Source organism: Pleurodeles waltl, chromosome 3_1 (genome assembly GCF_031143425.1).
Source record: "Pleurodeles waltl isolate 20211129_DDA chromosome 3_1, aPleWal1.hap1.20221129, whole genome shotgun sequence".
NCBI classification, from domain to species: Eukaryota; Metazoa; Chordata; class Amphibia; order Caudata; family Salamandridae; genus Pleurodeles; species Pleurodeles waltl.
The window spans coordinates 1749966152-1749994022 of record NC_090440.1 but is presented as its reverse complement, the minus strand read 5'-3'; the positions used below and the strand labels follow the sequence as shown (position 1 = coordinate 1749994022).

Here is a 27871-nt window from a genome sequence, read left to right as displayed (position 1 = left end):
ATAGTGTGGACTTTTTCTATGCAAAACAATCAGATTATGAAGTTTGATTCAGAGAACACAGCTATTTTAGTGCTATTATTGTACACCCATGAGGTACAATATTGTTTAACCCTACAAAACTTATTTGTCTTAAAATAATGTCTTTTTCTTAGGAGTCTGATCTCAACTTTCGGCTGGCCAGCGGCTTGGTCATTTGGCAACCAATGTGGGAGCACAGGCATCCTGATGTACCTGCCTTTACAGCCTTAGTCAAACCAATCAGAAACATCATTACAGGTAAATACTAAGACTTTATAAAAATGCATGTCTCAACCGTACATCATCTTTAAGTGTTGTAATCCAATTGCCCCCTAAATACCAAATTGTAAAATTAATAGAGAGCCCTTTGCACACTCCAGAATCAACTTGGGCTTAAGCTGCAGATAACATTCTAAAAAGCTTTGACTGAAGAAAAAGGTGTTGATAAACGCTTTTGTAAAAAACAGCAAACATTTCATGTAACACTATCATTTTCAGTTACAGCTAGTGCGCAAAGGGGTTTCCTGGGTAAGGAAGTAATCTAATGCATTTTCAGGGGCTATCCCAATCTAATACTATGTCATTTTATCACTTGTGTATATTTTCTATGTGATAAAATGTGAGTAGTGTACATGGAACGTGGGAACGAGAGTGCTCATACATCCTTTAGTATATGGATTTTAGTTTAGTCATCAATTGATTGTCCAAGCAATAGAAGTTATGGCTTTACTGCTCCAGAATAAGTGGATCATGAAGAGATTGGTGGGGAGGGAGGACCACAGCAAATCATTGGTGCCCCTACCCTCCCAAACTTCTACTTCCACACCCCATTTATAAGTGGGATAACCATTAGGTTTCCATCATTTGAGATCATCTGGCTCATTTGGCGAAAACCTTTCAGCTTGTGAATTGTCTAACCCTGTTCCACATGTACATAAATGTAGCAAGTCGATCATCTCTAGATTTGCATGCTCACAAATGCCATGTGAGGCATCACTGTCATCACCATACCCAGATTAGCACTGACATAAGAGTCCTCTTTGTAGTTCAGAATGGCTTTGATTCACCGCTTCTCCAGTCTCTTAATACAAGCCACCCTAGTTCCTATCAGCATCCCAGGAACCTGGACAGGGCATCAAGATACTCCTCCTTTTTTTATTTATAGAGCTAGAGCTGCTGTCTAAAAGAGGACAACAGTGTATTGTTCTAGTTCTTTGGGGAAAAAAAGAATGGCCATTTTAGATCTCTACTATCAAAGTTAGTTCAAGATGCAGACTTTGCCCTGATCCTTCCAGTTGTCCATGTCCAAAATACAAATCTCTGATTCCTCAGGTTCAGCAGAAGGTCAAAAATGGATATTTAGTTATCTTGGTGACTCCAACCTTGTCATTCAAGGTATAGTTCTTTGACTTGCTCCCTCTTCTCTAGAAGGATCACAGGTACCTCTCATAAAATTGGGAGATTATGTCCATACAGAGAATGAAAGTGGTGCACCTTTAGGCACTCTCACTTAACTTCACTACATGGTTCCTCAGAAATTAAACTTGCCCCCATGAATGACCTCTCCAGAGAAATCTGGGATGTTCTGGTGGCAGATATTCAGTCCTCCATCACAGCTCCGTACAAGAGCAAGTAACTAACGTTACACTATTGGGCTTTGCCCGGACTCATAACAACTCTTTTGATGTCAGAGCATTTTCTGGTCGAATCCGGTGTGCAGTTGAAGGCCTGCAAAATCTATGTGGCACCCAGTGATGGGGCCAGTCAAAACTAAACTGCTCTCAGAGTCTTTCCATAAAAGCAATAAAGTTATCAAAGTACACCTGATAGGCCAGATGTACCTGTTTCTTCTGAAGACGAGTCATGCAGTCTGCTGGGACTTTAACTTAGATCTAGCCTGACCGATGCTTGGACCCTTTAAACCAATGGCCTCATGTGAAATGAGGCTCATCTGCTGTTGGAATCCTTTCTTGATTATGATAACTGTGGTCATGTGCGTACATGAGATGCAATCCCTATGTGCTTCAGCATCATATACTGTATTGTATCAAGGCAGTTTGATCTTGAGGAATGACTCCACATTTATTGTCACTTTTCTGATCCACTTAAAAGAGATTTGTCACCCTATGTTGTTTGTGCTTTTCAATGCCCCCTCAACTGAAAAGACAGAATGTAACTTGGATAACATGCATGTCTTGTATTGTTATCTCAATAGAACCAAGGCTGTGTTTGGCACTGACTGTGGCTGAGCAGTTTACTCATATTGGAGTTCTCGTCACTCTCTTTAACTGTAGTTAATACCATCTAGGATTTATCTGCGGATGACATAGTGACTTCCCACAAAGTCTCAAACAGATAAGTAAGAAAGCTAAACCTCGATCTACATCCTGCCAGTTGAGGCATCTGTTATATTCAAGACACCAAAACTGATCCCTGTATGTGAGGGTTGTTGTTCCTCTAGTCCTGTAACTCATAAACCGTACTCCATACACATTTCTCACTTTCTCTTCCTTTCACCCATTTGAAAGGAGTCAGGGTAAGTTTAATTATGTTGTATACTTCTAACTGTAGAAAGGTCCCCTTGAGAATATTCCCAGGTGCCAAACTGGATTTGGAGAATTTTCTCAGCAATATTTGTTTGCGCTGATATGTGGTGCTTTTGCTTTTTGGCTTTGCTTTGCCTCATATAGCATATAGGTGCCTTCCCTCCTGACTATGAGGCTATGAGGAAATCTGCTTTATTATATGGTGTCGATGTGTGTCCTCACCGTGTAATACACTTACCAACCCCTGTAGGACCAGTTGGTTTTGTGTGTTAAACCCTCCAGCTCAGCCATGGGTAGCTGTGCCTCTAAGCAGCAAGGCTTGCATAAAGGAACAAGTGTAAAGCATTTAAACAGCACAAAACAACTGAAGAAGAAGTACGAGACACTCAAGAAATCCAACACTCATTTATAAAAATAAACTGTATTTTTGTGTAATTTTAGAAGCTGGAACAAAAAAGATCCACCTGAGGGTTCTAGAGATATAGATTTTAGAAGGTACAGTAAATATGCACATTTTACTCAACCACAAGCAAGAATTGGCAAATTCAACTATTTTGGCAAATTCAACTAGTTTGACAATTTTTATATTGCAGTCGGCTAGAGTTACTTTGGGTGACTAACTCTGACAGGGAGCCAGTCAGGGGGATCAGTTAGGCCCTCAGAAATAGTTTTGAGTAAGTTCTAAGCACTTTTATCCTTTGATGTAGGTTCCTATGGAAGCTGTCCTGATGTAAGAGATACAGGATGCTGAAGATGCTCAAGGATGCTGTGGATGTGATGTGGTCATTGGGGGTCTTTCTGCAGATAATCCTCGGTCCATGGAGTGGGTGAGGTGGTTCGTGCCATGAAGTTGATGTCCTTCGAAGTCCTCTCTGTCCTGGCAGAAGTCCAGTTGTTACTGGACAACCAGTCGCCCAGTATTACGATCATAGCCAGGTCATTTCTCGGCTGATAACTTGTCTCTTGAGCATCCAAGCTGCAATCCGAGACCTCTCCTGGGTCCAGCAGACTTGGGTTCAACCTAGAGTGTCAGGTTCTGGTCTCTGGTGTTGCACGATTGGTGGCGGTCTGAAGCTTCTGGGCTGCCAACCTGCCCCAGCAGGCTTCTTCAGCTATTGTGGCCCTGTGCTGCGAACAGGAAGTCAGCCAACTGACCCTTGGAGTCTGTTGCTTTTGCTGGGCTCTTGAGACAACTTCTCCACAAGCAGGACACAGCAGGCGCAACCCTTATCTTTGCTAGCCACGAGATTCAGTATGTACAGTCCAAGCCTGTGCAGACTCCCTTTGAAGGTTCCACGGTGCAGCAGGGCAGTCCTTCTTCAGTTCATCTTCCAGTCCAGTCAAGATCTGAGTTCTGGGTGTCAGCAGTGTCCTATTTATGCTCAGAAAATACCCTCATTATAGGATGCTGTTGATAGCCAATGAGCTACCAGGTTCCCTGCCTCCTGCTGACCTCTTCCTGCGAAGGATGGCATCTGACTATCTCAAGATGCACTATTCTGCCTAAAGTGCACAGCGGCAGGCCTAGTTTACTAAAATACCGTGTATGAAGCTATAACTAAAATGGCTGCACAACACCCTCCCCTTGCCGGTTCAAAGGTGGTTCAAACCCTAATTATGTATAAAAGCTACTAAAATTCAACCTAAGGCATATATATAAGAATGTCAATATTGACAAGTTAAAAGACATGAGCATGTATTAGAAGAACAATTTAAAATGTTAAGGGACAGGCAAGTCACAGCTGATCCTTTTCTCAAGTAGTTACACCAACAGCAGCAGGCCCAGTCCCTTCAGGGTAGATATTGTGGCAGTGACCAGTGCCTTTTGCACCATTAGAGACAGTTCTCCTCTACTCCTGCACCCCTGATGCAGTGGTTGCTAAACTCCTTTAATATGTCCTCACAGGCTCAGGCCTAGCAGATAGGAGGAATTAAATAACATTTGACATTTCCTCCCCTGCTGGAGAACCATCATGTCCAACAGATTATGGGAAATGAGGCATTCTATTAGTACTACTTTCTCATACCAAGGAAGGATAGAGGCCTCAGGCCAGTACTGAACATCTGTCCATTGACTGATCATCTTTTCACAGATTCCTTCTGTTGGACTGGATGGTCTACCTGAACTTGAAGGACATGTATTTTCAAATGTCCCACAGGTGTTATCTGCAGTTCACGCTGGGGTCGGAACACTTCCAGTTTCCATGCTCTCATTCAGCTGTACCTCACCCCTTTGGGTGATCATGAAAGTAGTGCCAGTGGTTGCTACTCATCTTTGGTGGTAGGGGAAAAGTGTTCTTTTACCGTGACTACTGGCAGGCTCAACACAGTCACTCTTAGACCACCTCCAGATGGTGGCTGAACTCCTGACATCCTGGGTTTGCCCATGAACAAGCCAAAGTCCCACCTGTGTCCGACGCAAAGGATTTCCTGCTTCGTGCCTGCCTTGGACATGGCGATGTTCAAGGCCTTTCGACCACTGCAGCACGACCAGGACATTAAAGATATGGTCCCAATGTTTCAGGATCAATCCTGGTTCTCGCTGAGGCTGGCTCTGAGACTCTTTGGACTGAAAGCCTCATGCATCCTCCTCATCCCGAACACCATATTGCATAAATGGGCCCTGCAGTGGAATCTCCAGTTTCAGTGGCCCCAGCAGCAGAGCTGCCTCTTGAAACCCATCTAAGTCTCACAGGAGACAGCTCAGCATCTACTGTGGTGGAAGACAGACGCCAGCCTGACCAGCAGAAGGCCACTCTCCTTTCTCCACAAAGACTTCACGGTTGTGAGAGATGTGTCACTGCTGGGGTTTAGGGGAGCTCACCTGGAAGAGGTGGAGAACCAATGTCTGTAGTCTCCAGCAGAGAGCCTTCTCTGCATCAATCTTTTGGACCTTTGGGTAATGCGTCTGGTCCGGAAAATGTTCCTCTCATCCTTCCAGGGGCATCTATTGCAGGTGCTCACAGACAACATGACCACTGTGTGGTACTGGAACAGGAAGGGCCGAGTGAGGAACTTGGGTCGTGCCTCGATACCTTATGCTTATGGTAGTGGCTAAACAAGCAGAACATCTTTCTTGTACCAACCGTCTGACTGCGTGTCTAAATGCATCAAAAGGAGAGGAACCCCACAACCTAATGGGACAGGGTTATGGAATCAAAAATACCAAAAGAACTCTCCTAGGTACACTAGCAAAGCTACAATTACTTAATTTGCCTTACTTCTCATCCATTCATTCTTTCACTGTCTTCCACACAATCACGAGTCAGATATAAAATCAATGAGTGCCAAATCTCTACAAAAATGTAAACATGTTTTTAAAATAACCATCATTAAAAAAGTTTAATTCAACATTGTTTCTCAAGTCTGCATTGGACAATATAACCTAATTCATATAAACCACATATATCTACAGAGGAAGCCACATAAAACAATTTAACCTGTCTTTATAATTGTACACATCCACCCAAGTTATCACTGTACATTTATAACTCTTATTAGTCATATAAAGTTGTCCACAGTAGGTAGATTGTGAAACAAACATTTTGTCAAACCATTTTGGTGGATTTATTTTTAGTTTCCTCCTTCTTCAGGATATATGTACTTTTGTATCTTCCATCAGTTATGACAAAACACACAGAGAAAATATCTATTTGGGTATTGAATTCAAATAATGTAGGCACTGATCACCCCAGTGATTCTAAAGGAAGCCCAAATGATCTTCCCATGGGTCATTGAAGCCACATAATACTTTAACAATGGGGGTGTGTGATCACTTTCCAGGCTTGACTTGTCTTATCTTCCACAATCTTCCTCAATCAAAACTGTCTCACCAATACTGTGTGCCCTCTAGGTTAGATCTATTGGATGTGTCCTGTTCTAAGGTACCAGGAAAGTGGTATGTGACTATTCCCCATTTCCCACTCTGAAACTTCATTCAGTGTTTGCACATTATATCGAGAGGTCCCATTTTTTCTCAGTGTGCGTCGTAATGCTTTCCCCAATGGCACTTCGGAAACTGCTCTAGGCTCACCTTCAGTTTGTCATATGTACATCTGTTCACCATCTCCAAGCACTGACGTCAGTTCCTTTCCTTTCTGTGTTTTCTGACGCAATTCCAGAGCAGGCAGTGATATCTCTGAGTGGCTTTTTACCCCTCAGGAAAAACTCCTAAATTTGTATACTGCATGCAGATAGTGCCCCTAAACTGATTGAGAATTTTTGAGGACTTACAGAATGACAATGGGTTGGACACCTCCCCTGACATTAGACTCACTTCTCCAAACCCTATGGCCACTGAGGAAGCCACATCTTTTGACATTGTCATCCAGAGAGCAGTGGAAGCACTTGATTTGGCCCTGCCCAGGGAAGGAGTTTAATCCAACGTCTTAACTAAAGACCTCAACCCAGCAACCACAACTCAGGAACCTCTGCTACGTTTTAACAAGGCTCTTACAAACATTCTGGTTGGCACCTGGCCAAAGCCAGGATACTTGCCCCCCAGTCAATTGACAAGTAGCAAGGTGACACAGTCTTGCTTCCAGGGATGTGGACTTCTTAGTGCAACATCCTACCCCAGAGAAGCTGGTGGTTCAGGCATTATCCAGTCACCTCACCCCCAACTCCTTGTCTACCACCTCACCTGTCAGGGAATCCAAACAAATGGAAAACTTTGTGAAATGCATTTTCTCCAGTGCCAGCCTGGCCTCAATATCTCCTGGGACAGTAGTAATACACCTATTGGGATAGAGTGGAGACACCTTGCCAACTGTCCCAGGTGATGTCAGACATACCCCTCAATATTTGATTCTTGATGGCCAAGATGCCATGTGAAATAGACCATCCTTTCTGGCCCAAACACAACCAACTGCTTGGGTAGGGCAGTAACGACCAAAGTGATGCTTAGGCGCCATGCCGGGATTCGGTCAATGGGCTTCTCAACGGATATCCAGCAGTCTTTGATGAACATGTTGTGTGATGACTCGGAGTGAAAGCTGACTTGACCCTGGAGAAATCTTAGGTGAACAAGCCCAATGCTCACTCCCTAGGCCTAACTCAGCCTATTCAGCAGCTCCACCATCAGCAACAACACCTTTGAGGCTTTGGAAGGGAAGTATTAGCCGAAGCAGAGTAATTATCCATCTGCATTTAACTGACCTCACAGCCCTTTTCAGTGAAAAGGCTGGGGGGCTAGCCAACAGTGTTCAAAGCCTCAGGGGCAATGCTCTAGCAAGACTCCCACCACTCACCCCACAACTGCCATAAAGCACTTTAATGTATTCTTGGTGGCACACAGTTGCCCGGTGAAAGGGCATGTCTGCAGGAGGCTGGCCCTCTATGTAGTGTTCAAAACTAGGCACACTGTGCAGGGGTTCCAGGCAACCACATGTTGGGTTCCAGAGACAAAAATCAGATCACCTAATGCTCCAATTTTTGAGGTGGCTGGTTGAGCAGTTAGGCCAATCTAGGAGGAGTGCTAAGCATTTGTTGTACCTACAAATCAATCATGCACCACACACACTCAAGGAATAACTCAAGACCAATTTTATAAAAATACTTCCGATTTTTATATAATTTTTAAGACCAAGATGGTCAAGATACATTAAGGGGGTCATTCTGACCCCGGCGGTCATGGACCGCCGGGGCCAGGGTTGGCGGGAGCACCGCCAACAGGCTGGCGGTGCCCCGCAGGGCATTCTGACCGCGGCGGTTTGGCCGCAGTCAGATGCGGAAAACCGGCGGTCTCCCGCCGGTTTTCCGCTGCCCTTTAGAATCCTCCATGGCAGCGCAGCTCGCTGCGCCGCCATGGGGATTCTGACAGCCCATACCGCCATCCTGTTCCTGGCGGTTCTCCCCTGGGGGCCCCTGCAGTGCCCATGCCAATGGCATGGGCACTGCAGGGGCCCCCTTAAGAGGGCCCCACTTTGTATTTCAGTGTCTGCTTTGCAGACACTGAAATACGCGACGGGTGCCACTGCACCCGTCGCACCTTCCCTCTCCACCGGCTCAATTCTGAGCCGGCGTCCTCGTGGGAAGGCTCTTTTGCACTGGGCTGGCGGGCGGCCTTTTGGCGGCCGCCCGCCAGCCCAGTGCAAAAGCCAGAATCACCGCAGCGGTCTTATGACCGCGGAGCGGTGTTCTGGAGGGGGGAACTCTGGCGGGCGGCCTCCGCCGCCCGTCAGGGTTAGAATCACCCCCTAAGTACTTTTCGAGTTATGATTTTTCAAAGTTTTAATAAAGTCAGTCTTTCTATGCTTAATTATGCACTATAGGAATCAATTGGCAGTCACTTTTAAAAATGTATTAAAAACCGTACAGTTGGGTTACCACGTTCTTCTTTTGAAGTATGATCGAAGCAGTTGGTGGGCACACTGTGCCAGCTGGAGAGTCTTGGGCGGCTCCTGGTTCCGGCGGAGCAGAGCTGAAAAGTCTCTTGGCACAGGGCCACTTGGAGGGGCCACCTGGAAAAGGAGATGGTTTGCAGATTTAAAGATGGTCCCTTTGGATCCCCTTGAACTGTCGAGGTTGCAAGGGGTTAGGGACCCATGGAGCACTGCTGGTTCCTTGTTGCAGGATGCAAGGCGGCCGAATGCAGGGTCAGTTGGTGATCCAGGAGCTGTGCGCAATAGAGCCCTTTGTAGCTGGAGGTAAGGTTCTTTGAGGGCCGTTCACTGGCCAATGGTGGCACTCTGGCGAGAGGTCCAGGGTGTTCCTGAAGTCCCTGGACTGGGGCTTCCTCCCGGTTCAGTTGCAGCTCTGGGGAAGCTGGTTTTCTTGGAGTGCGACGTGCACGGGCCACTACCTGGGGTATTGGCATGACTCTGCCACTGGAGGGCGGAGTGCCACCAAAGTTGGCACACTTGTCTGGGCTGTCATTGGGTCCGACTGTGACTTGCAGTTGCAGAGATATCTGCCGGTCAGTGAAGTGACCCTCACTGACTTGTTGGTTCTTGCTGCTTTCTTGAGTGGTGCCTCCACTCAGGAGGGATATCTTGGGCTATTTGTGAAGGCTGGAGAACCTCGGGGTCTTTTGAAGTCAGTCCATTAGTCAGATCCTCCCCAGTGGTGAGTGTTGGGACACAGATACAGCAGGCAAGGTCTTGGCTCCTCTTCTGGTGCAGCAGGTCCTCAGGTCTCTTGCTGTGGTCTTCTTTGGGACTGTCTTCTTCTTTGTCCTTTCGAATCTCATTTCTAGGGGTGCCCACCAAATACTGAATTTAATGGGCATTTTTGGGGGAACCTCGTAGTGTCCAATGGGACACTTACCTTAGGGTGGCTACACCCACTATAGTGACTATTTCCTCTGAGAAGGGTCATTTCCCTACACCTGATTGGCTATTTTCCTTCCATCCAAGATGGAGGAAAATTAAATAGAGGGTCCATCTCGTGGGCAACACCTTAGGGGTGGTGCATGTCAGGTGAGGCCACTCCCCCTACCCTTTGTTTGGTTTCCCACCTTTGCTCCTGCCAAAAGTGGAGGTTTGCAAGGGGGGGGGGGTCATCTGCTGCTAGCAGCAGGCCTGGGGGTCGAGTTTCAAGGGCAGTAGTCCTTTGAAGCTCACTGCCACGGCAGTGCACATTCTGGAGGTACGGGGTGTTAGCACCTCCACCCAGGAAGGATATTGTTTTACAAACCAGAGAGACAGGGCTCTCCCCCAAGGTTTTTATATTGGCTATCTGGAGGTGGCAGGCTGGCTGGAACCAGTCAGCAGCCATGCCAGGTTAGTTAGCTTTTGCAGGGGGCACCTCTAAGGTGACCCCTGGGTACATTTTATAATAAATCCAGTACTGGTACCAGTTTGGATTTATCATTCTGAGTTATTTGATACCAAACAACCCAGGGTTCAGAGTAGCCATTTTGTAGCTGGGAAACTCGTGTGGACCAGTGTCCAGCACATATATTAAAATGGCTGCTCTGTTCTTGTCCAATCACTATGTCCCAGGTTTGGCAAGGACACAGCGGGGGCATATTGCACATGCTGCTATGCCCTTACATATAATATGGAGGACCCTGCCTTAGAATCTGTAAGGCCTCTTAGAGGGGTGTCTTACCTGTAGTAAATGCAGAGTATGGTAGACAGGGCACAAAGGTGGTGTGCCATGTTGAGTTTGTATTTTAGGTTTGCACCAGGACACTCAGCCTGCTATGGCAGTGCTGGGTGCATCTGGACGCATGGCCCTAGAGGGTGGCACAATCAGTGCTGCTGCCTTCAGAGGCCTACTCTTAGTACCCCATGCCCTGGGTACCTAAGTACCTTTTACTAGGGACTTATAGTGGTAAATAAAGGTGTATCCAATTACCCTTGCAGTGTTTTTAGGGAAAGAACACTGGCACTGGGAACCTGGTTAGCAGGAACCCAGTGCACTCCGGTCCAAGTTGCATTCCGAAACAAGGCAAAAAGTGGGGGTGCACCCTCAACAAGGTGCCAGTTTCCCCACAATGTCCACTTTCAACTCCCTCGATGGAGGAGCATCATATCAGATCACTTAGTGCTCCAGATCTCAATGTTTCAACTCTTGATCTGGGTGTCAGTGAGAGCGTCTCACAAGCTTTTGGCCATGTTAGCCTGCTTGTGGACCTTGCCAGATGCACATGTGGGATCTGCAGTGGGATCTGAAGCTTCAGTGGGCTCAGCACCAAGGCAATTAGTCAGACGCCATCTAGGCGTCAAAGGAGACTTCAAAAGATCTGTAGTGGTGGCTGCACGACCTCAACTGGGGCGGAGGCAGACCCCTCTCTCTACCACACCCTGAGCTAACAGTCATGACATATGCATTGTTCCTGGATTGCGAAGGTCATCTAGTAGAGATGGAGATCAGAGGACTCTGGCAGAGACTCAACTCCACATCAACTTGTTGGAGTTGCAAACTATTTGTTTGACACTGAAGGGGTTCCCCCCGTCCATCACGGGGGAAGCATGTGCAAATTCTCACAGACAACATCATTGCAGTGTGACACAACACAGGATGGAGTGGAGTCATGGGTCCTGTGCCGAGAGGAAGCCTCTGGAAGCTGCTGATCACTTTGGGCATCTCCCTGATTGCCCAACATCTGTCAGGATATTTAAATGCCAGAGTGGACACATTCTTCACCAGTACCTAGCGGATTGCGAATGTCAAAAGATCCCTGGCTTGATTGATTCCTAACTGCAGAAAACACGCATTCTCCAAACTTTTGCACATTGGAGTTTCCAAGGCAGCCCTACCTAGGAGACACCTATCATCAGCACACTGGGGGGTCCAAACGTATGTACACCATTCTGACCCCCCTCTCCTGTCCAGAGTACTCAAGAAGATCAAATAAATAAGGCCAAAATCATCCTAGTGGTGCCGGACAGGGCAAGGAGAGTGTGGTGCCTGGAACTTCTGGCCATGAGCATATGTCCTCCAATCCATCTTCCCCTTCAGGAGGACCTGCTGTTGCAGCAGCAGTACCAAATCGTGCATGCAAACCTGCACAATCTACACATCCCTGCATGGAGATTGAGTGGCAGCATTTGATGGCTTTCATTCTCCTCCCCTAAGGTGGTTGGTGTCATCCTAGCAGCCAGACATCCATCAAACAAATCTGTGGGCGTCCATCAACCAAATCTGTGGGACAAATCACAGGGCGGCGGAAGAAGTATGTTGTTGGTTTTCAACCCTTGAATGCACAATTGTAAATGGTCTCATGTTTTGTTTATTTCTAGTCCAGTAAGGCCTTGCTGTGATAACAATAAAGTTTAACTTTTGGTCTTTTCACCTTTCTTATGTTTACCTGACCAGACATCCCTCTTCAAGTCACCAGATGTGATGCGTTTTTTGAGGCGTTAATACATATGTTTCCACAATAACATTGGGCAGGCGAGTAAGCAAACTCCAAACATTGTCTATTTACCTCTATATAAATCTTTCTGGTCCTCTGAACGCAAACAGCATTTTTGCTCAAGGTAGTAACTCCTTCCACATTGGTCGATCCGTCACTTTGCCAGGCTTCTACACACCACCGCATCCCTGCAAGGAGGAAGAATGGCTTCATTGCCTTAACTCAAAAAGGACCCTTGGCTTCTAGGTTGATCAGACCAAAGATTATTGAGAGGATGACCATCCTTTTGTTGGTTTCTCTGGTGCTAAGAAAGGGAAAGCTGTGCAAAAGAGGACCACTTCCAGATGGATTGTTTAATGTATTAACATCTGCTACAGGTTACCCAAAAAGCAGCAGTCATAACGCTTGCTTTCTCATTCTGCCAGAGCAAAGGCTGCTACCACTGTATTGCCATTGGGTGTACACGTCATTGACATTTGCCAGTGGCCTTCATGGTTGTACCTCCACGTGTTCACCAAGCATTACTGCTTGGATGGACAGGTTAGAGGGAACTGCACTTTTCCCAATCTGTCCTGCAGGATTTCCTGGTCTGAGCTATCACACAGACCAACCATTGAGGGAGGTGTACTGCTTTGTTATATATTCACAATGTGAGGAATCTACAATTAGAAGCCTATATTACAAGAACAAGTTACTTACCTTCGATAGCCCCTTTTCTGGTAGAAATCCTTTCTAACTGCAGATTCCTCACTGACCCTCCCCCCTTCCCTTTCTCTGTAACGGACTCATATAGCCCAATCTGATGCACCTGCACACTGCATGATCTGATTTCTATGGCTCTGTGTCCGACGAGGTCATAAAGAATCTGACATGAGTGCGCAGAGGTGGCATATATATATATATATATAAATACAAAAGGGAAGGAGGGACCGGGAAGTTTTATGGTCCAGTGTACAATCTCCCACTATTAGTAATATAAACAAAAGGTACACTGTTCCAAACTACTCTAACCTACTAGGGGACCTGATGTCTCAGGAGCAAGAGCCCTCAAGCATCACAGTGGATGACTGGCATAATCATCGGGAATGCTCTACGTCAGCCCGGCGCTGCAACGCCTGATGGGCTCCCCGATAAGGGGGGCTCTAAGCCGTGCTGTTCTGATAGTGACTGGTGGGTTCAAACTATACAGACAGAGATGCTTGCATCCAGGCACTAGCACAGGTTGGAGAGAACAGAATTTTTTTTTAAATTAAAATTGGTTATTCATCTCACAATACACTTCATCATTTTAATCAGTTCAAAGAGGATGAAGACCAAGATTAAAAACGAACATGAAAGTAACAAATTGAGTTATAATGCTCAATTACTCTCAAAGAGCAAAAAACCCACAGAGGACTACAACTATTATGGTACCTCTAAACTAGGGTCAACATGTTTCGCGTCTTACGGTCCAACCGGATCCATTGACGCTTCATCAAGACCAAAAAATAATCACCTCTTCTCCAAATAATACAAAAAAATACAAAAAGATGAAAAAACCTAATTTAGGATTGAAAAACAGTCACTTACGTAAAGCAAACTGGCTAAGTCAAAGGAAGGTCGCCCAACCCCAAATTGAGACCAGGCTCCTTGGGAAGCGCATTCCAAGGACTCAAATTGACGAATTACGTCGAAGGTCCTTAGCCATGGACCTACCCTCTGGACGGCGCTCCTGTGACAAAAAAAGAAAAATTGGCTTTAGAAACCTGTGTTTTGGAAAAGTGGTAATTGCAAAGCCTGCAAGATTGCTAAAAACACAAAAGAATATACTATCAGTAATTGAGGCATAAAATGAATTCGACAACATATTACCTGTAAGAGTCGATTCACAGTCTATGTTATTGAATGCCCTTGTGGCTTGCAATATGTTGGGAGCACTATATGTGAAACCAAGAAACAAATTTTAGAACACATTCGGGCTACTATAAACATAGACAGAAGTTATGCTACAGCAAAACATATGGAGCAGGCACATAACAGCCAATGGGAATTGATGACGTACTATGCAATTGATCAAATGCCCATTAACAAACGAGGAGGAGATAGACAGAGGAAGTTACGCCGAGTCGAGATGCATTCTAGAGATTCGCACTTTGACCCCGCTGGGATTGAATCAGGACGAAGAGTTATTTGTACATTTATAATGCTAAATTCCAATTTTGTTCAATATTAGAAACAGGATTGAGGATAAACGTTTTATTTATGGTCCTACACATAGTATTTTAATTTAAACATAGCATGGTCGCTTGTTTTTTTTAATGACATTTTTGGTGTGGCTCTGTAATTATGATTCTCGGTGTTTAGTGAAAAGAGACACACTGGAGTACATGAGCAAACTCATGAGTCGTTCAGAATGACATATAAGTTTATCCATTACAAGCAAGAGAAATTGTAAATATGAGTAAAATTTCCAGTAAGGAAATTGGCAATCAATTTGTAAATAGAGTACTGATGATATAGTATTGTAAGATGCATTTAAGTATGGAGAATGGGTAAAATTACTACACCCACAATGCAATATAATTTTCATTGATCAGTGGTTGAAAACGCAGTCGGTCAGAATTATGTTAATTCAGTATATTTATAAATCAGAAGTGTAGTGTAAATATAGCATTGTAAGATGCATCTAAGTATGGAGAATGGGTAAAACTACTACACCCACAATGCTACATAATTCTCATTGATTGATGGATGAAAACGAAATCGGTCAGAATTACGGTAATTCAGAACATTTATAAATCAGAATTGTAGTGTAAATAATGGGGTTCAAAACACATATCAGTGGGTGTTGTTAAATGTTAGTTTTCAAGGGTTTCCGAATGTGAATATAAACACTGAGAAGGGGCATGACCGGAAATGCCTGTGAACAGGGTCGAAATGACCGAAACGCGTCGGCCGTTCTTGTATTTCTGGTAATATTGATTGAGCCCAGCATTAAAGCAGCTTGAAAATGAAGACCTTTAGAGTGCAGTTTTTCCTTTTATAAAACTAAGGAAATTGTTTACATTTCGCAGCGGATGTCCTACCGTGAAACCAGCACCGCCGTAAAACGAAGTGCGCCAGAACATGCCAGTGTAGGATGAACATTTTTCGGTTCATATATATATATATATATATATATATATATATATAGGTGAGGCCCCCACGTCATATCCAGAGCGGACTGACTCAACACAAAGCCACATGATGTCAACTGTCAATGCATGAGTAAATTGCTTTAACGTTTCTGGGTCCAGTATGGCGCATGTGGAAATTCACAAAGTGAGGACTCTTCCCCAATGAACATTTGGGAAATTTGTGACAAATGTACAGTAGGGCAGTGTGATAGGTATAAACCTGTTTAGATGTAAATACCATTTCAAAATGAGGTTTGGGAGATCTCTAGGAATTGTACAGAGGTTTACTGGCAAATGGTGTATTTCAAACACATTGTGCACCAACAGTGGTCAAAACTTGTTAAAACTGAAAGATCACTTAACATGCAGGTGGTTGGATGTTCTTTTTAAATACCACCTGGTAAATTTAGAGAACTGTGTGCATTTTAGTTTAGAAAAAGTGGTCAAAATATGGTATGATATAAAAACAAGATAACTGGGGTTTGGGATTGTCTCCAACAATTTTTTGGGTGTATAGTGAAGATGGTGCACAGCACATTAGGAAAGTAACATTGTGAAATCTTGGGTAGGATGTATGACCATTTTAAACCCATATACCAGAATATTTCGCTATTTTCTACTATGAACTAGTTAACATACTTTGCAATTTACCATAATACATCTTTTGCCATACTTTGCTCTGCAAACTTCCATAATCTGCACCCTTGGAATGCAGACTTTGCAAGTTCCATAACAGTCCTGTAGGAATATTCACTGGTAGGCTTCACAATTTTATGACCAAAATTTAGAATCCTTTTCCTATATCAGAGCATTTCAGGGGTCAGTGCAGCTTTGTAAGGTGCATGACATTGACTTTGAATTGTGGAACGAAATGCTTTGCTCAGCAGTTCCATAATTTACCTAGATCCAACCGACAGTGTGTAATGCAGAACATGCAAGTGTGTATTCACCATTCCGTCTGCTATGATGCCCTATAGATAGCGTTATCATCTGAGTGTGACATTTAAGGGTTTATACAATATACCTCTACCTCTATGTCACTGTGTGCTGATCACTGTATTGGTATTTTGTGTGCACTTATGCAAAGAATCGTATTTCAGTGGTATTGCTTGGTTCGATGGCATCTGTTGCTGCAGATACACATGTTGTGCACAGTCCGCCATCTGGTGTTGGGTCGGAGTGTTACAAGTTGTTTTTCTTCGAAGAAGTCTTTCGAGTCACGAGACCGAGGGACTCCTCCTCTTTGCTTCCATTGCGCATGGGTGTCGGCTCCATCTTAGATTGTTTTTTTTCCGCCCTCGGGTTCGGACGTGTTCCTTTTCGCTCCGGGTTTCGGGACGGAAAGATAGTCTAAACTTCGAAAAACTACGTCGGTATTGTTTCGCTCGGGATCGGGATAGTTAGAATCGACACCGAATCGTGAAGAGCTCCGGTAGCCCTTCGGGGTAATTTCGATCCTCCGTCGGGGCCTGGTCGGCCCGACCGCGTGTAACATCGACATCGATGGAACGGACCCCGTTCCGATTCTGTCCTAAATGCCACAATAAATATCCATATACGGACCAACATTTGGTCTGTAACTTGTGCCTGTCACCCGAGCACAAAGAAGAAACTTGTGAGGCCTGTCATGCGTTCCGGTCCCGAAAAACGCTCCGTGACCGTCGAGCCAGAAGATTACAGATGGCGTCCACGCCGACACAACACCGAGAGTTCGAGGAACAAGGAGAAGAGGAGGAAGCCTTCTCCATCCATGAATCGGACTCGGATGAATTCGACGTCGATGAAACTGTGAGTAAGACGTCGAAAAGCACACAGCACAAGAAAACAGACAAGGCCCAGGGGACGCCACTGCCAACTGCCCATGGCTCAACCCATAAAGGTGACCGTCCATCGGCACCGAAAAAGGCCGAACTGGTGCCCAGAACGTCCAAATCGGGTCGAGACAAAGGCACGCAACATTCTCAGGACCGAGAAAGTGTTGCCGAAAAAGATCGACGCCGAGAAAGCGGAGCCGACGCTGCTCGACGCAGAGACAGCGGCACCGAGGATGATCGACGCCGAGAAGGCTCGACTCCGAAAAAGAAGAGATTCGCCTCGGAGCCGAAAACAAAAAAAGACACAGTTTCGGTGCCAAAACAACCAGCAACCGAATATTTCAGAGGAACAATCATTGTCCTCTCAAATGCGTAAACACAGGTTTGAAGAGGAGTTACAGACTACTGATGTAGACCATAGACAAAAGAGGATCTTCATCTAGAGTGGAACAGGGAAGATTAGCACTCTTCCACCAATCAGGAGAAAAAGGAGACTAGAGTTCCAAACTGAACAACTAAAACCACAAGCAAAGGTGGCAAAGAAAGCAACTCCGCCACCCTCTCCTCCACCTGTAACTCAGATATCACCGGCACAAACTCCGTCACATTCACCGGCTCACACCACCATGAGCCAAGATGACCAAGATGCTTGGGACCTATACGACGCCCCAGTGTCAGGCAATAGTCCAGAGTCATACCCTACCAAGCCCTCACCACCTGAGGACAGCACAGCGTATGCGCAGGTGGTAGCTAGGGCAGCAGAATTCCACAACGTGTCGTTACACACAGAACCTGTCGAGGATGACTTCCTTTTTAACACCCTCTCCTCCACCCATAGCAACTACCAAAGCCTGCCTATGCTTCCAGGAATGCTAAGGCACGCGAAGCAAATCTTCAAAGACCCTGTCAAGAGTAGAGCGATCACTCCGAGGGTAGAGAAAAAATATAAAGCACCTCCCACAGACCCTGCTTTTATCACCTCTCAACTGCCACCAGACTCAGTCGTGGTAGGGGCAGCTCGCAAAAGAGCCAATTCACACACATCGGGCGATGCACCACCCCCGGATAAAGAAAGCCGAAAATTCGACGCAGCTGGGAAAAGAGTCGCTGTACAAGCTGCAAGCCAGTGGCGCATCGCAAACTCTCAGGCGCTCCTAGCGCGTTATGACAGAGCCCATTGGGACGAGATGCAGCATCTCATCGAGCATCTACCCAAAGAATTTCAAAAGCGGGCAAAACAGGTGGTTGAGGAGGGACAAAACATCTCCAATAACCAAATACGCTCATCTATGGATGCAGCGGACACAGCTGCAAGGACAATAAACACTGCAGTAACCATCAGAAGGTACACATGGGTACGCACGTCTGGCTTTAAACCAGAAATACAGCAAGCAGTACTCAATATGCCGTTCAACGAACAACAATTGTTCGGACCAGAGGTTGACACGGCGATTGAGAAGCTGAAAAAGGACACTGACGCAGCCAAGGCCATGGGCGCGCTCTACTCCCCGCAAAGCAGAGGCACTTTCGGCACCTTCCGTAAAACAACCTTCAGAGGGGGGTTTCGGGGTCAGGCCACACAAGCCAGCACCTCACAATCAACACCGTCTACCTACCAGGGACAGTACCAAAGGGGAGGTTTTCGGGGCCAGTACAGAGGGGGACAATTCCTGAGAAACCGGGGAAAATTTCAAAGCCCCAAAACCCCAACAACCAAACAGTGACTTACAAGTCACTCAACCCCTCCACATAACACCAGTGGGGGGAAGACTAAGTCAGTTTTATCAATCGTGGGTGGATATAACAACAGACACTTGGGTCTTAGCAATTATCCAACATGGCTATTGCATAGAATTTCTACAGATCCCTCCAAATATCCCACCAAAAACACAAAAAATGTCAAAACAGCATTTAGACCTCCTAGAAATAGAAGTTCAAGCACTACTGCAAAAAGAAGCAATAGAACTGGTACCATGTACAGAAATAAACACAGGAGTCTATTCACTGTACTTTCTAATACCCAAAAAAGACAAAACAATGAGGCCCATCTTAGATCTCAGAATACTAAACACCTACATCAAATCAGACCACTTTCACATGGTCACGCTACAGGAGGTGTTACCACTGCTAAAGCAACAAGATTACATGACAACCTTAGATCTCAAAGACGCGTATTTCCACATACCGATACACCCTTCGCACAGGAAATACCTAAGGTTTGTATTCAAGGGAATACACTATCAATTCAAAGTCTTACCGTTCGGTATAACGACCGCACCAAGAGTATTTACCAAATGCCTAGCAGTAGTAGCCGCACACATCAGAAGGCAGCAAATACACGTATTCCCGTATCTAGACGATTGGCTAATCAAGACCAACTCGCTAACAAAGTGTTCACAACACACAGAGTATGTCATACAAACCCTCTACAAACTCGGGTTCTCCCTCAACTACAAAAAATCACACATTGTGCCGTGCAAAATACAGCACTACTTAGGAGTGGTAATCAACACAACAAAAGGATTAGCCACTCCGAGTCCACAAAGGGTTCAAAATTTTCACAAGGTCATACAGGCCATGTATCCAACACTAAAAATATAGGCAAAAGTGGTTTTAAAACTCCTAGGCATGATGTCCTCATGCATAGCCATTGTCCCAACGCAAGACTGCACATGAGGCCCTTACAACAGTGCCTAGCATCACAATGGTCACATGCACAGTGTCACCTTCTAGATCTGGTGTTGATAGACCGCCAAACATACATCTCGCTTCTATGGTGGAACAGTACAAATTTAAACAAAGGGCGGCCGTTCCAAGACCCAGTGCCACAATACGTAATAACAACAGATGCTTCCATGACAGGGTGGGGAGCACACCTCGATCACCACAGCATCCAAGGACAATGGGACGTACATCAAACAAAACTGCATATAAATCACCTCGAATTACTAGCAGTATTCCTGGCGCTAAAAGCATTTCAACCCATCATAACCCACAAATACGTTCTTGTCAAAACAGACAACATGACAACAATGTATTACCTAAACAAGCAAGGGGGAACACACTCGACACAGCTATGTCTCCTAGCACAAAAGATATGGCAATGGGCAATTCACAACCACATTCGCCTAATAGCACAGTTTATTCCAGGGATCCAAAATCAACTAGCAGACAATCTCTCTCGAGATCACCAACAGGTCCACGAATGGGAGATTCACCCCCAAATCCTAAACACTTACTTCAAACTTTGGGGTACACCGCAAATAGACCTATTTGCAACAAAAGAGAACGCAAAATGCCAAAACTTCGCATCCAGGTACCCACACAGACAGTCTCAAGGCAATGCCCTATGGATGAACTGGTCAGGGAAATTTGCATACGCTTTTCCCCCTCTCCCTCTCCTTCCATATCTAGTAAACAAATTGAGTCAAAACAAACTCAAACTCATATTAATAGCACCAACATGGGCAAGACAACCTTGGTACACAACACTACTAGACCTGTCAGTAGTACCACACGTCAAGTTACCCAACAGGCCAGATCTGTTAACACAACACAAACAGCAGATCAGGCATCCAAACCCAGCAATCTGGCTCCTGAAATCCTAGAATTCGGACATTTAAACCTCACTCAAGAATGTATGGAAGTCATAAAACAAGCTAGAAGACCATCCACTAGACACTGCTATGCAAGCAAATGGAAAAGGTTTGTTTGCTACTGCCATAATAATCAAGTTCATCCATTACACGCATCCCCAAAAGATGTAGTGGGATACTTACTACACTTACAAAAGTCAAATCTAGCCTTCTCTTCCATTAAAATACACCTTGCAGCAATATCTGCATACCTGCAGATTACCCATTCAACTTCACTGTTTAGGATACCCGTCATTAAAGCATTTATGGAGGGCCTAAGAAGAATAATACCACCAAGAACACCACCTGTTCCTTCATGGAACCTTAACATCGTCTTGACAAGACTCATGGGATCACCTTTTGAACCCATGCATTCTTGCGAAATACAATTCTTAACCTGGAAAGTTGCATTTCTCATTGCCATCACATCTCTAAGAAGAGTAAGTGAAATTCAGGCGTTTACAATACAAGAACCTTTTATCCAAATACACAAAAATAAGGTTGTACTAAGAACCAATCCTAAATTCCTACAAAAGGTTATTTCACCGTTCCACTTAAATCAAACGGTAGAGTTACCAGTGTTCTTCCCACAGCCAGACTCAGTAGCTGAAAGGGCACTACATACATTAGATGTCAAAAGAGCACTAATGTACTACATCGACAGAACAAAGGAGGTTAGGAAAACAAAACAACTGTTTATTGCATTTCAAAAACCTCATACAGGAAACCCAATATCAAAACAAGGTATAGCCAGATGGATAGTTAAGTGTATCCAAACCTGCTATCTTAAAGCAAAGAGACAATTGCCCATTACACCAAGGGCACACTCAACCAGAAAAAAAGGCGCTACCATGGCATTCCTAGGAAATATTCCAATGCACGAAATATGTAAGGCAGCCACATGGTCCACGCCTCACCCATTTACTAAACACTACTGTGTAGACGTGCTATCCGCACAACAAGCCACAGTAGGTCAAGCCGTACTGAGAACTTTGTTTCAGACTACTTCCACTCCTACAGGCTGAGCCACCGCTTTTGGGGAGATAACTGCTTACTAGTCTATGCACAACATGTGTATCTGCAGCAACAGATGCCATCGAACTGAAAATGTCACTTACCTAGTGTACATCTGTTCGTGGCATTGGTCGCTGCAGATTCACATGTGCCCACCCGCCTCCCCGGGAGCCTGTAGCCGTTGGAAGTTATCTTCAACATTTGTACATTTGTATATATATATATTACTTAACCTTCATTTGTACATACTTATTCATTCCATTGCATGGGCACTATTACTAACACACACAACTCCTACCTCACCCTCTGCGGGGAAAACAATCTAAGATGGAGCCGACGCCCATGCGCAATGGAAGCAAAGAGGAGGAGTCCCTCGGTCTCGTGACTCGAAAGACTTCTTCGAAGAAAAACAACTTGTAACACTCCGACCCAACACCAGATGGCGGACTGTGCACAACATGTGAATCTGCAGCGACCAATGCCACGAACAGATGTACACTGGGTAAGTGACATTTTCATTATGATGCATAACCAGCAATACATTGGCCGCAGTCAGCATGTGGGTCGCACTTCTCTTTGATGATTTTTATACTTCTGTTCCAGGTCAAGTGTGACCTTCATATCCTCCACTAGTTTGACAATTTTTTGTAGATGTTTTTGTTAATACTATGCGTTGTGCACCATTGTCACCACAGTGTATTGTTGTTATCTTTTGGGTGGTTTAGAGCAACATGTTGGTAGATGTACAAATCTACTCTATTTGGACAGATGATTTGTGCCGCAGCAAATTGCTCTATATTGTACTTCTGGTGCAATGTGTTACCACAGTGTTTTCTGGTGCAATATGGTTTTGCAACATCCTCTGAATAGTATTCTCTGGTACTATTGCTGTTCAAGATTTTCTGGAAACATATAATGAAAGTATTTGGTATATTGACTATTATATGGAAATATGTGTACTAATTTGAGTTTTTATTGGATATTTGTTGCTTTCAGCCAAGAGAAGTTCTCCAATGAACAGCCCAAACCAATCTTCGGAGTCACCAAATGCAGATGCTGGACCAACTGAGGTACTATTGATCACAGTAGAGTGTGATAAATATTGAAGCACTTTAGAGAGAACCTTTCTCTTGAAATGTGGTGGGGGATAACTGGGGAAAATAACTCTAATCTGCACAAACAATCTGCATCACAAGACAATTTCATTGTGAAAAGGCAGCCTGAAGCCTCTACACTAGCCAAGCTCACTCTCCTTCATCCTTTTGACATGATAAATGGAATCAGTTTCTCAAAAATCTCTGTGTGACATGTGAATGTTATACACTGTGTTTGAGCTATCACGTGGCAGACACGTCGAACTTCAACCTGCTTTGCTCCATCATAACTGGCCCAGTGTTCCCACATCCAGATTTTCTTGAAGTCAGATTGCTTTGGGAATGGGCTCCATAATAGTACTGACCCAGTCCCCAGCTCCCACACAACCATCAGCCAAGGCACAGGGGACCATATAATGCTGTCCCCTGTGAGGTGTAATTTCCCATTCCCTTCCTCACCTTTCCAGTGACCCCACCGCTAGCCCTACACACTTTTATCACCTGCTTATAGCAGGTGGTAAATGTGTTAAATATATTCCATGGAATACTATTTGAAATACCTTGTCGTAAATTCAGATCCTCACAGTTCAAACACAAAAGGTGATGAAAGGAATGCTTGCAAATAGTCTAAACCAGTGGTTTCCAACCTGTGGTCTGTGAAGCCTCCTCAGGGGGTCCGCGACTGCTTAGAAAATTAAATAATATTATCAGATTAGGTCCCCAGCTTTCAGTAATGACTCAGTGGGGGTCCCCGGATTTCAATAATGATTTAGTGGGGGTCCATGGGTTCCAGTAATGATGAAGTGGGAGTCCCCAGAAGTCAAAATGTTGGTCTAAACAAATGGGTAACATTCCTACTCTTTGTTTTTCTCCCACTGTGTCACTGTAGTCAGAGGTCCAGCTCATGTAAATCAGGACTGACGATGCTCCCTGTGGAAAATCCCATTCTAAACTACCCTGTCAGGCACCCTCTGTAAGGGAACACACCCAAATCCAGTGCAGTGTCTGCCATATCAGGCATGAGGTATCGCTTAGATCTTGTGGCACAGCAATCAAGGGACAAACCTCAGGCTATGAAACCTTTTCCACTTAAGGCAATGCATCAAACACAAAAGGTGATGGGAGGAGTGCTTGTACATAGTTTAGAACACTAGTATTTGTTCTTGGTAGCATTCCAAACCATCATTTTTCACAGTTATGAGTTACATCTCTCATTCTGTGGAGTTAGAGTTTAACTTGAAATTGCCTGGTACTGTCAGTCTTTTATCACATGGTACCAGTAATTACAGTGCAGAGTTTGCACCCAGCCAGTAGTTTGCGACTGTTAGTCGGGGCCAAGTCTAAACTTGTTTCCAACACACAAATCTGCCTCGGGTAGGTCACTAAAACATTCTAAAACAGCCATGAAAAATGTAGCACAGTGTTATTTTTCCATATCCTTTGGGCTGAACCTCAGTCTGTGCTAACTTTAATCTACTTGTTAACATTTGAATCAAGCCTTTAATATAATTAGTAATAAGAGAATTCACTAACCTCATCCAAAAGTGAGCACTCTTCAGTCTGATTTCTTTTGGGTAAGGTGACATTGAAAACATTGATGGAGACAATTAAGCCTCAGCAAATTCATGTATTTGTCTTTGGCTTATTGAACTTGACGTCCCAAAATTCAGGCAAATAATTTTTATAAATTGTATGCCTTTGTGACATATGCGGAGCGAACGTCTATTTTTGAGAAACATTTGACTAAGTCGCTTTAAAAAAATTGTAGGAAATCAGAAGTATAGGTCCAACATCAGTACATCAGCCATCTTGAAGGAGAATATGTACATACCCACAAGTGCCCAAGAAAAGGGTCAGCATAGTCCACAATACAATGTAGCTCAAAAGAAGATCATACATGAACACTCAGGAAACAACAGTGTCCAGTGCATGGACTCCAGAAGGGGCACTTAAAATGCCACCTTCTTACAATGAAACCAGGAAAGAGGAGATATCACATAAAGCCAAGTAAAACATGACAGTTTCAGCTATTCTGATATTGAGTACAATGTTGGTCAAACTCTGCCTGAAGATCCGTGAAGGGCTTCTTGTCCGCACCATCCATTACATCTCCCAGGTGCGAGATGCTGATCAAATCCCACAGGTGGAAGCCCGAGAGGCAGACACCTGGCATAGGGCAGTCCCGCCCACAGGGGCGTCTTGGATATAATTCTTCCCCATCCAATCCTCTTTGTCGAATTCTGCCACAAAGTAGGGAAGACCTTGGTACCCAGAGGAAGGACAGCATGCGTCAAGCCCCCTTACAACAGGTGGAGCAACAAGGTCTCCTGCATCGCCCTCTTCTCCAGTGCATAAGTCAGGTTGCGCTCACGGTCAAACCACCACTCGTTGACAACCATAAGATGGACATTAGTAATTGTAAATATCTGGGGTAGCAATACCCCCATCATATGAAGATTTTCAGCAATTCCGGATGGATATACAAACTACTCCTCTGCCCCACAAGAAGCTATGCAGAACCGCATTGACTTTAAGGAAAAAGGATTTAAGAACTGAGAAAGGGAAATTCTGTAGCATATAAAGGAGCTAAGGCAATGTCACCAGTTTCAATATCGCTGATCAGCCCAACATAGACATTGGGAGGGCCAGCCAGTATTTCACGTCGGCTGTCGCTCTATCAATTTAAACCTGAATAGTCATTGTCCACGCTCTCTGTGGTTTTCGAGTGACAAAAATGCCCAAATAACGGAACCCGTCCAGTACATATGTCTGTACTATGGGTCATCGGCAGGAGGCATGCCCATAAAAAAGAGAGTAGATTTGCATTTGGTGAGGTGGAGACCCAAAAGGTCACCGAAAGTACAAAGGACCTGTTTCATCCGCAGACCCGACTCCGCAATATCACTGGTAGAAATGAAAAATTTAAATAATTATATTAAAACGTCTGCATATAAAAAATCATCAATTCTGATGCATTCATCTAATGGCTCAATGACAAGAGCAAATAAAAGGGTGTACGGGGCAGTCATGCCTTGTCCCTTGGCATATAGGAAAGGACGAAGTGACCACCCCTCCAAGATGAAGCCAAGCCAAAAGGTCACCAAAAGTATGAAGGAACTGTTTCATCCGTGCACCCGACTCGGCAAGATCACTGAGAGAAATGAAAAATGTAAATAATTAAATTAGAACGTCTGCATATGAGAAATCATCAATTATGATTCATTCACCTAATGGCTTGAGGACAAGAGCAGATAAAAGGGGAGACAGGGCAGCTATTCCTTGTCCCTCAGCATATAGGAAAGGACGCAGTGACCATCCCTCCAAGACGAACCTGAGGCAAAATGTCTGTTTATAGTAAATGAGCATTGTGGCAGAAACAGGGACCAAAATTGAGACATTCTAATAGCAAGAACATATAAGACCAGCTCACCAAATCAAACTGATTCTTGAAGTTGGCTAGGAAAAGAGCCAGAGGTCCTGGGAATCTGTCCTCCAGAGCCAGGGCATTGAACATATTGAATATTATGTCCAGTGCTCCTTTTGGGCATAAAACTAGATTGGTCCCTGGTCACCAATAACCCAATGACTTGTGTTAACAGACTGGTCTCCAACTTCAATAAAGAAATCGAATGATAGATGGAACAGCTCTCGGGAGGTCTCCCAGTTTTATGATTCACCACAATCTCTGTCACACGGAGGTCTGATGACAACCCCCCTTTATCTGTTGCTCCTAGTGGCACGGAATGTTATGGACCAATAATCTTTGAGGCTGTAGCTTTAAGACAATTCCCCTGGGAACCATTAGGGCCTAGGGTCCTGCCCTCTCAAAGCTTTGTCAGGGTTACTAAAAATGAGTGAATGTCCTTGACACACAGTTCATTATACGTGTATTCTGGCCTGGACAACAAATGGCTGTTTTTTTATTAGCCAGTTCCTTTAAAATGCTAGCTGAGTTGGAGTAGTATTAGTCATATTAGGAACACCGTGGTATGGGGTTGATTCTGTTACACTGGGGGCCTCATTATGAGTTTGACGGTCATAAGACCTCCAAACTCAAGGTGACAGTCTAACCGCCAGGGACCTGCTGGTAAAGATCGCCACATTACGAGTTGTGCGGTTTAGCCAAAGCCAGACTGCCACAACGGCACCAGTCCCGCTGGTCCAGTCGGACTGGCGCAGCCAGTGGTGAGCCCCTCTGGGCCTGGCAGCAGGCCTAAGGCCGCTGGCCATATTAGGAGGCAGCGAACTGCCCGGATTTTCACGGCGGTCGCCCTGCTTTGAAAATCCTGGCGGTAACGCACCCAGTGTCAGGAATCCCCATTCCTGTGGCCGGCACATGCACCCCCACACATCCAGACACCCTCCCACCTGTCCACACACATCCAGACACCCCCCCACCCAACCGCACACATTCATACAAACACCCCCATCCGCTCTCACACTGACATACACACCCCCCACTCGTACTCACACATACACAACCCCCCTCCGCAATCATTCACACCCCTACCCCCTCCACATTCATGCACACCCTCACCCCTCCACACATGCATACATTCACACACTCCCCCTCCGCATATGCACTCATCCACACACACCCCCACTCACTCGCAGACTTGCACACGTGCACCCCCTCACCCGCACACATCCACGCAGACAGCCACTCACTCGCAGACTTGCACACATGCACCCCCACACGCATACATCCCAATACACACACCTACTCACTCACACCCCAACACATCCCCTCCCCTCCGCATACATGCAGACATACACATCCTCCACACACA

The 27871-nt window shown here is 45.0% G+C and overlaps 1 protein-coding gene across 1 annotated transcript in view; it reads left to right on the top strand.

Annotated features, from left to right (window-relative positions):
- Positions 1 to 27871, top strand: part of UNC80 (unc-80 homolog, NALCN channel complex subunit) — a 2774722-nt gene that overhangs the window by 278392 nt on the left and 2468459 nt on the right. Inside the window, exons 5-6 of the mRNA XM_069225668.1 lie at positions 153 to 276; positions 22984 to 23057. Of these exons, the coding sequence (XP_069081769.1) occupies positions 153 to 276; positions 22984 to 23057 (198 nt within the window). The remainder of the gene's footprint in view (positions 1 to 152; positions 277 to 22983; positions 23058 to 27871) is intronic.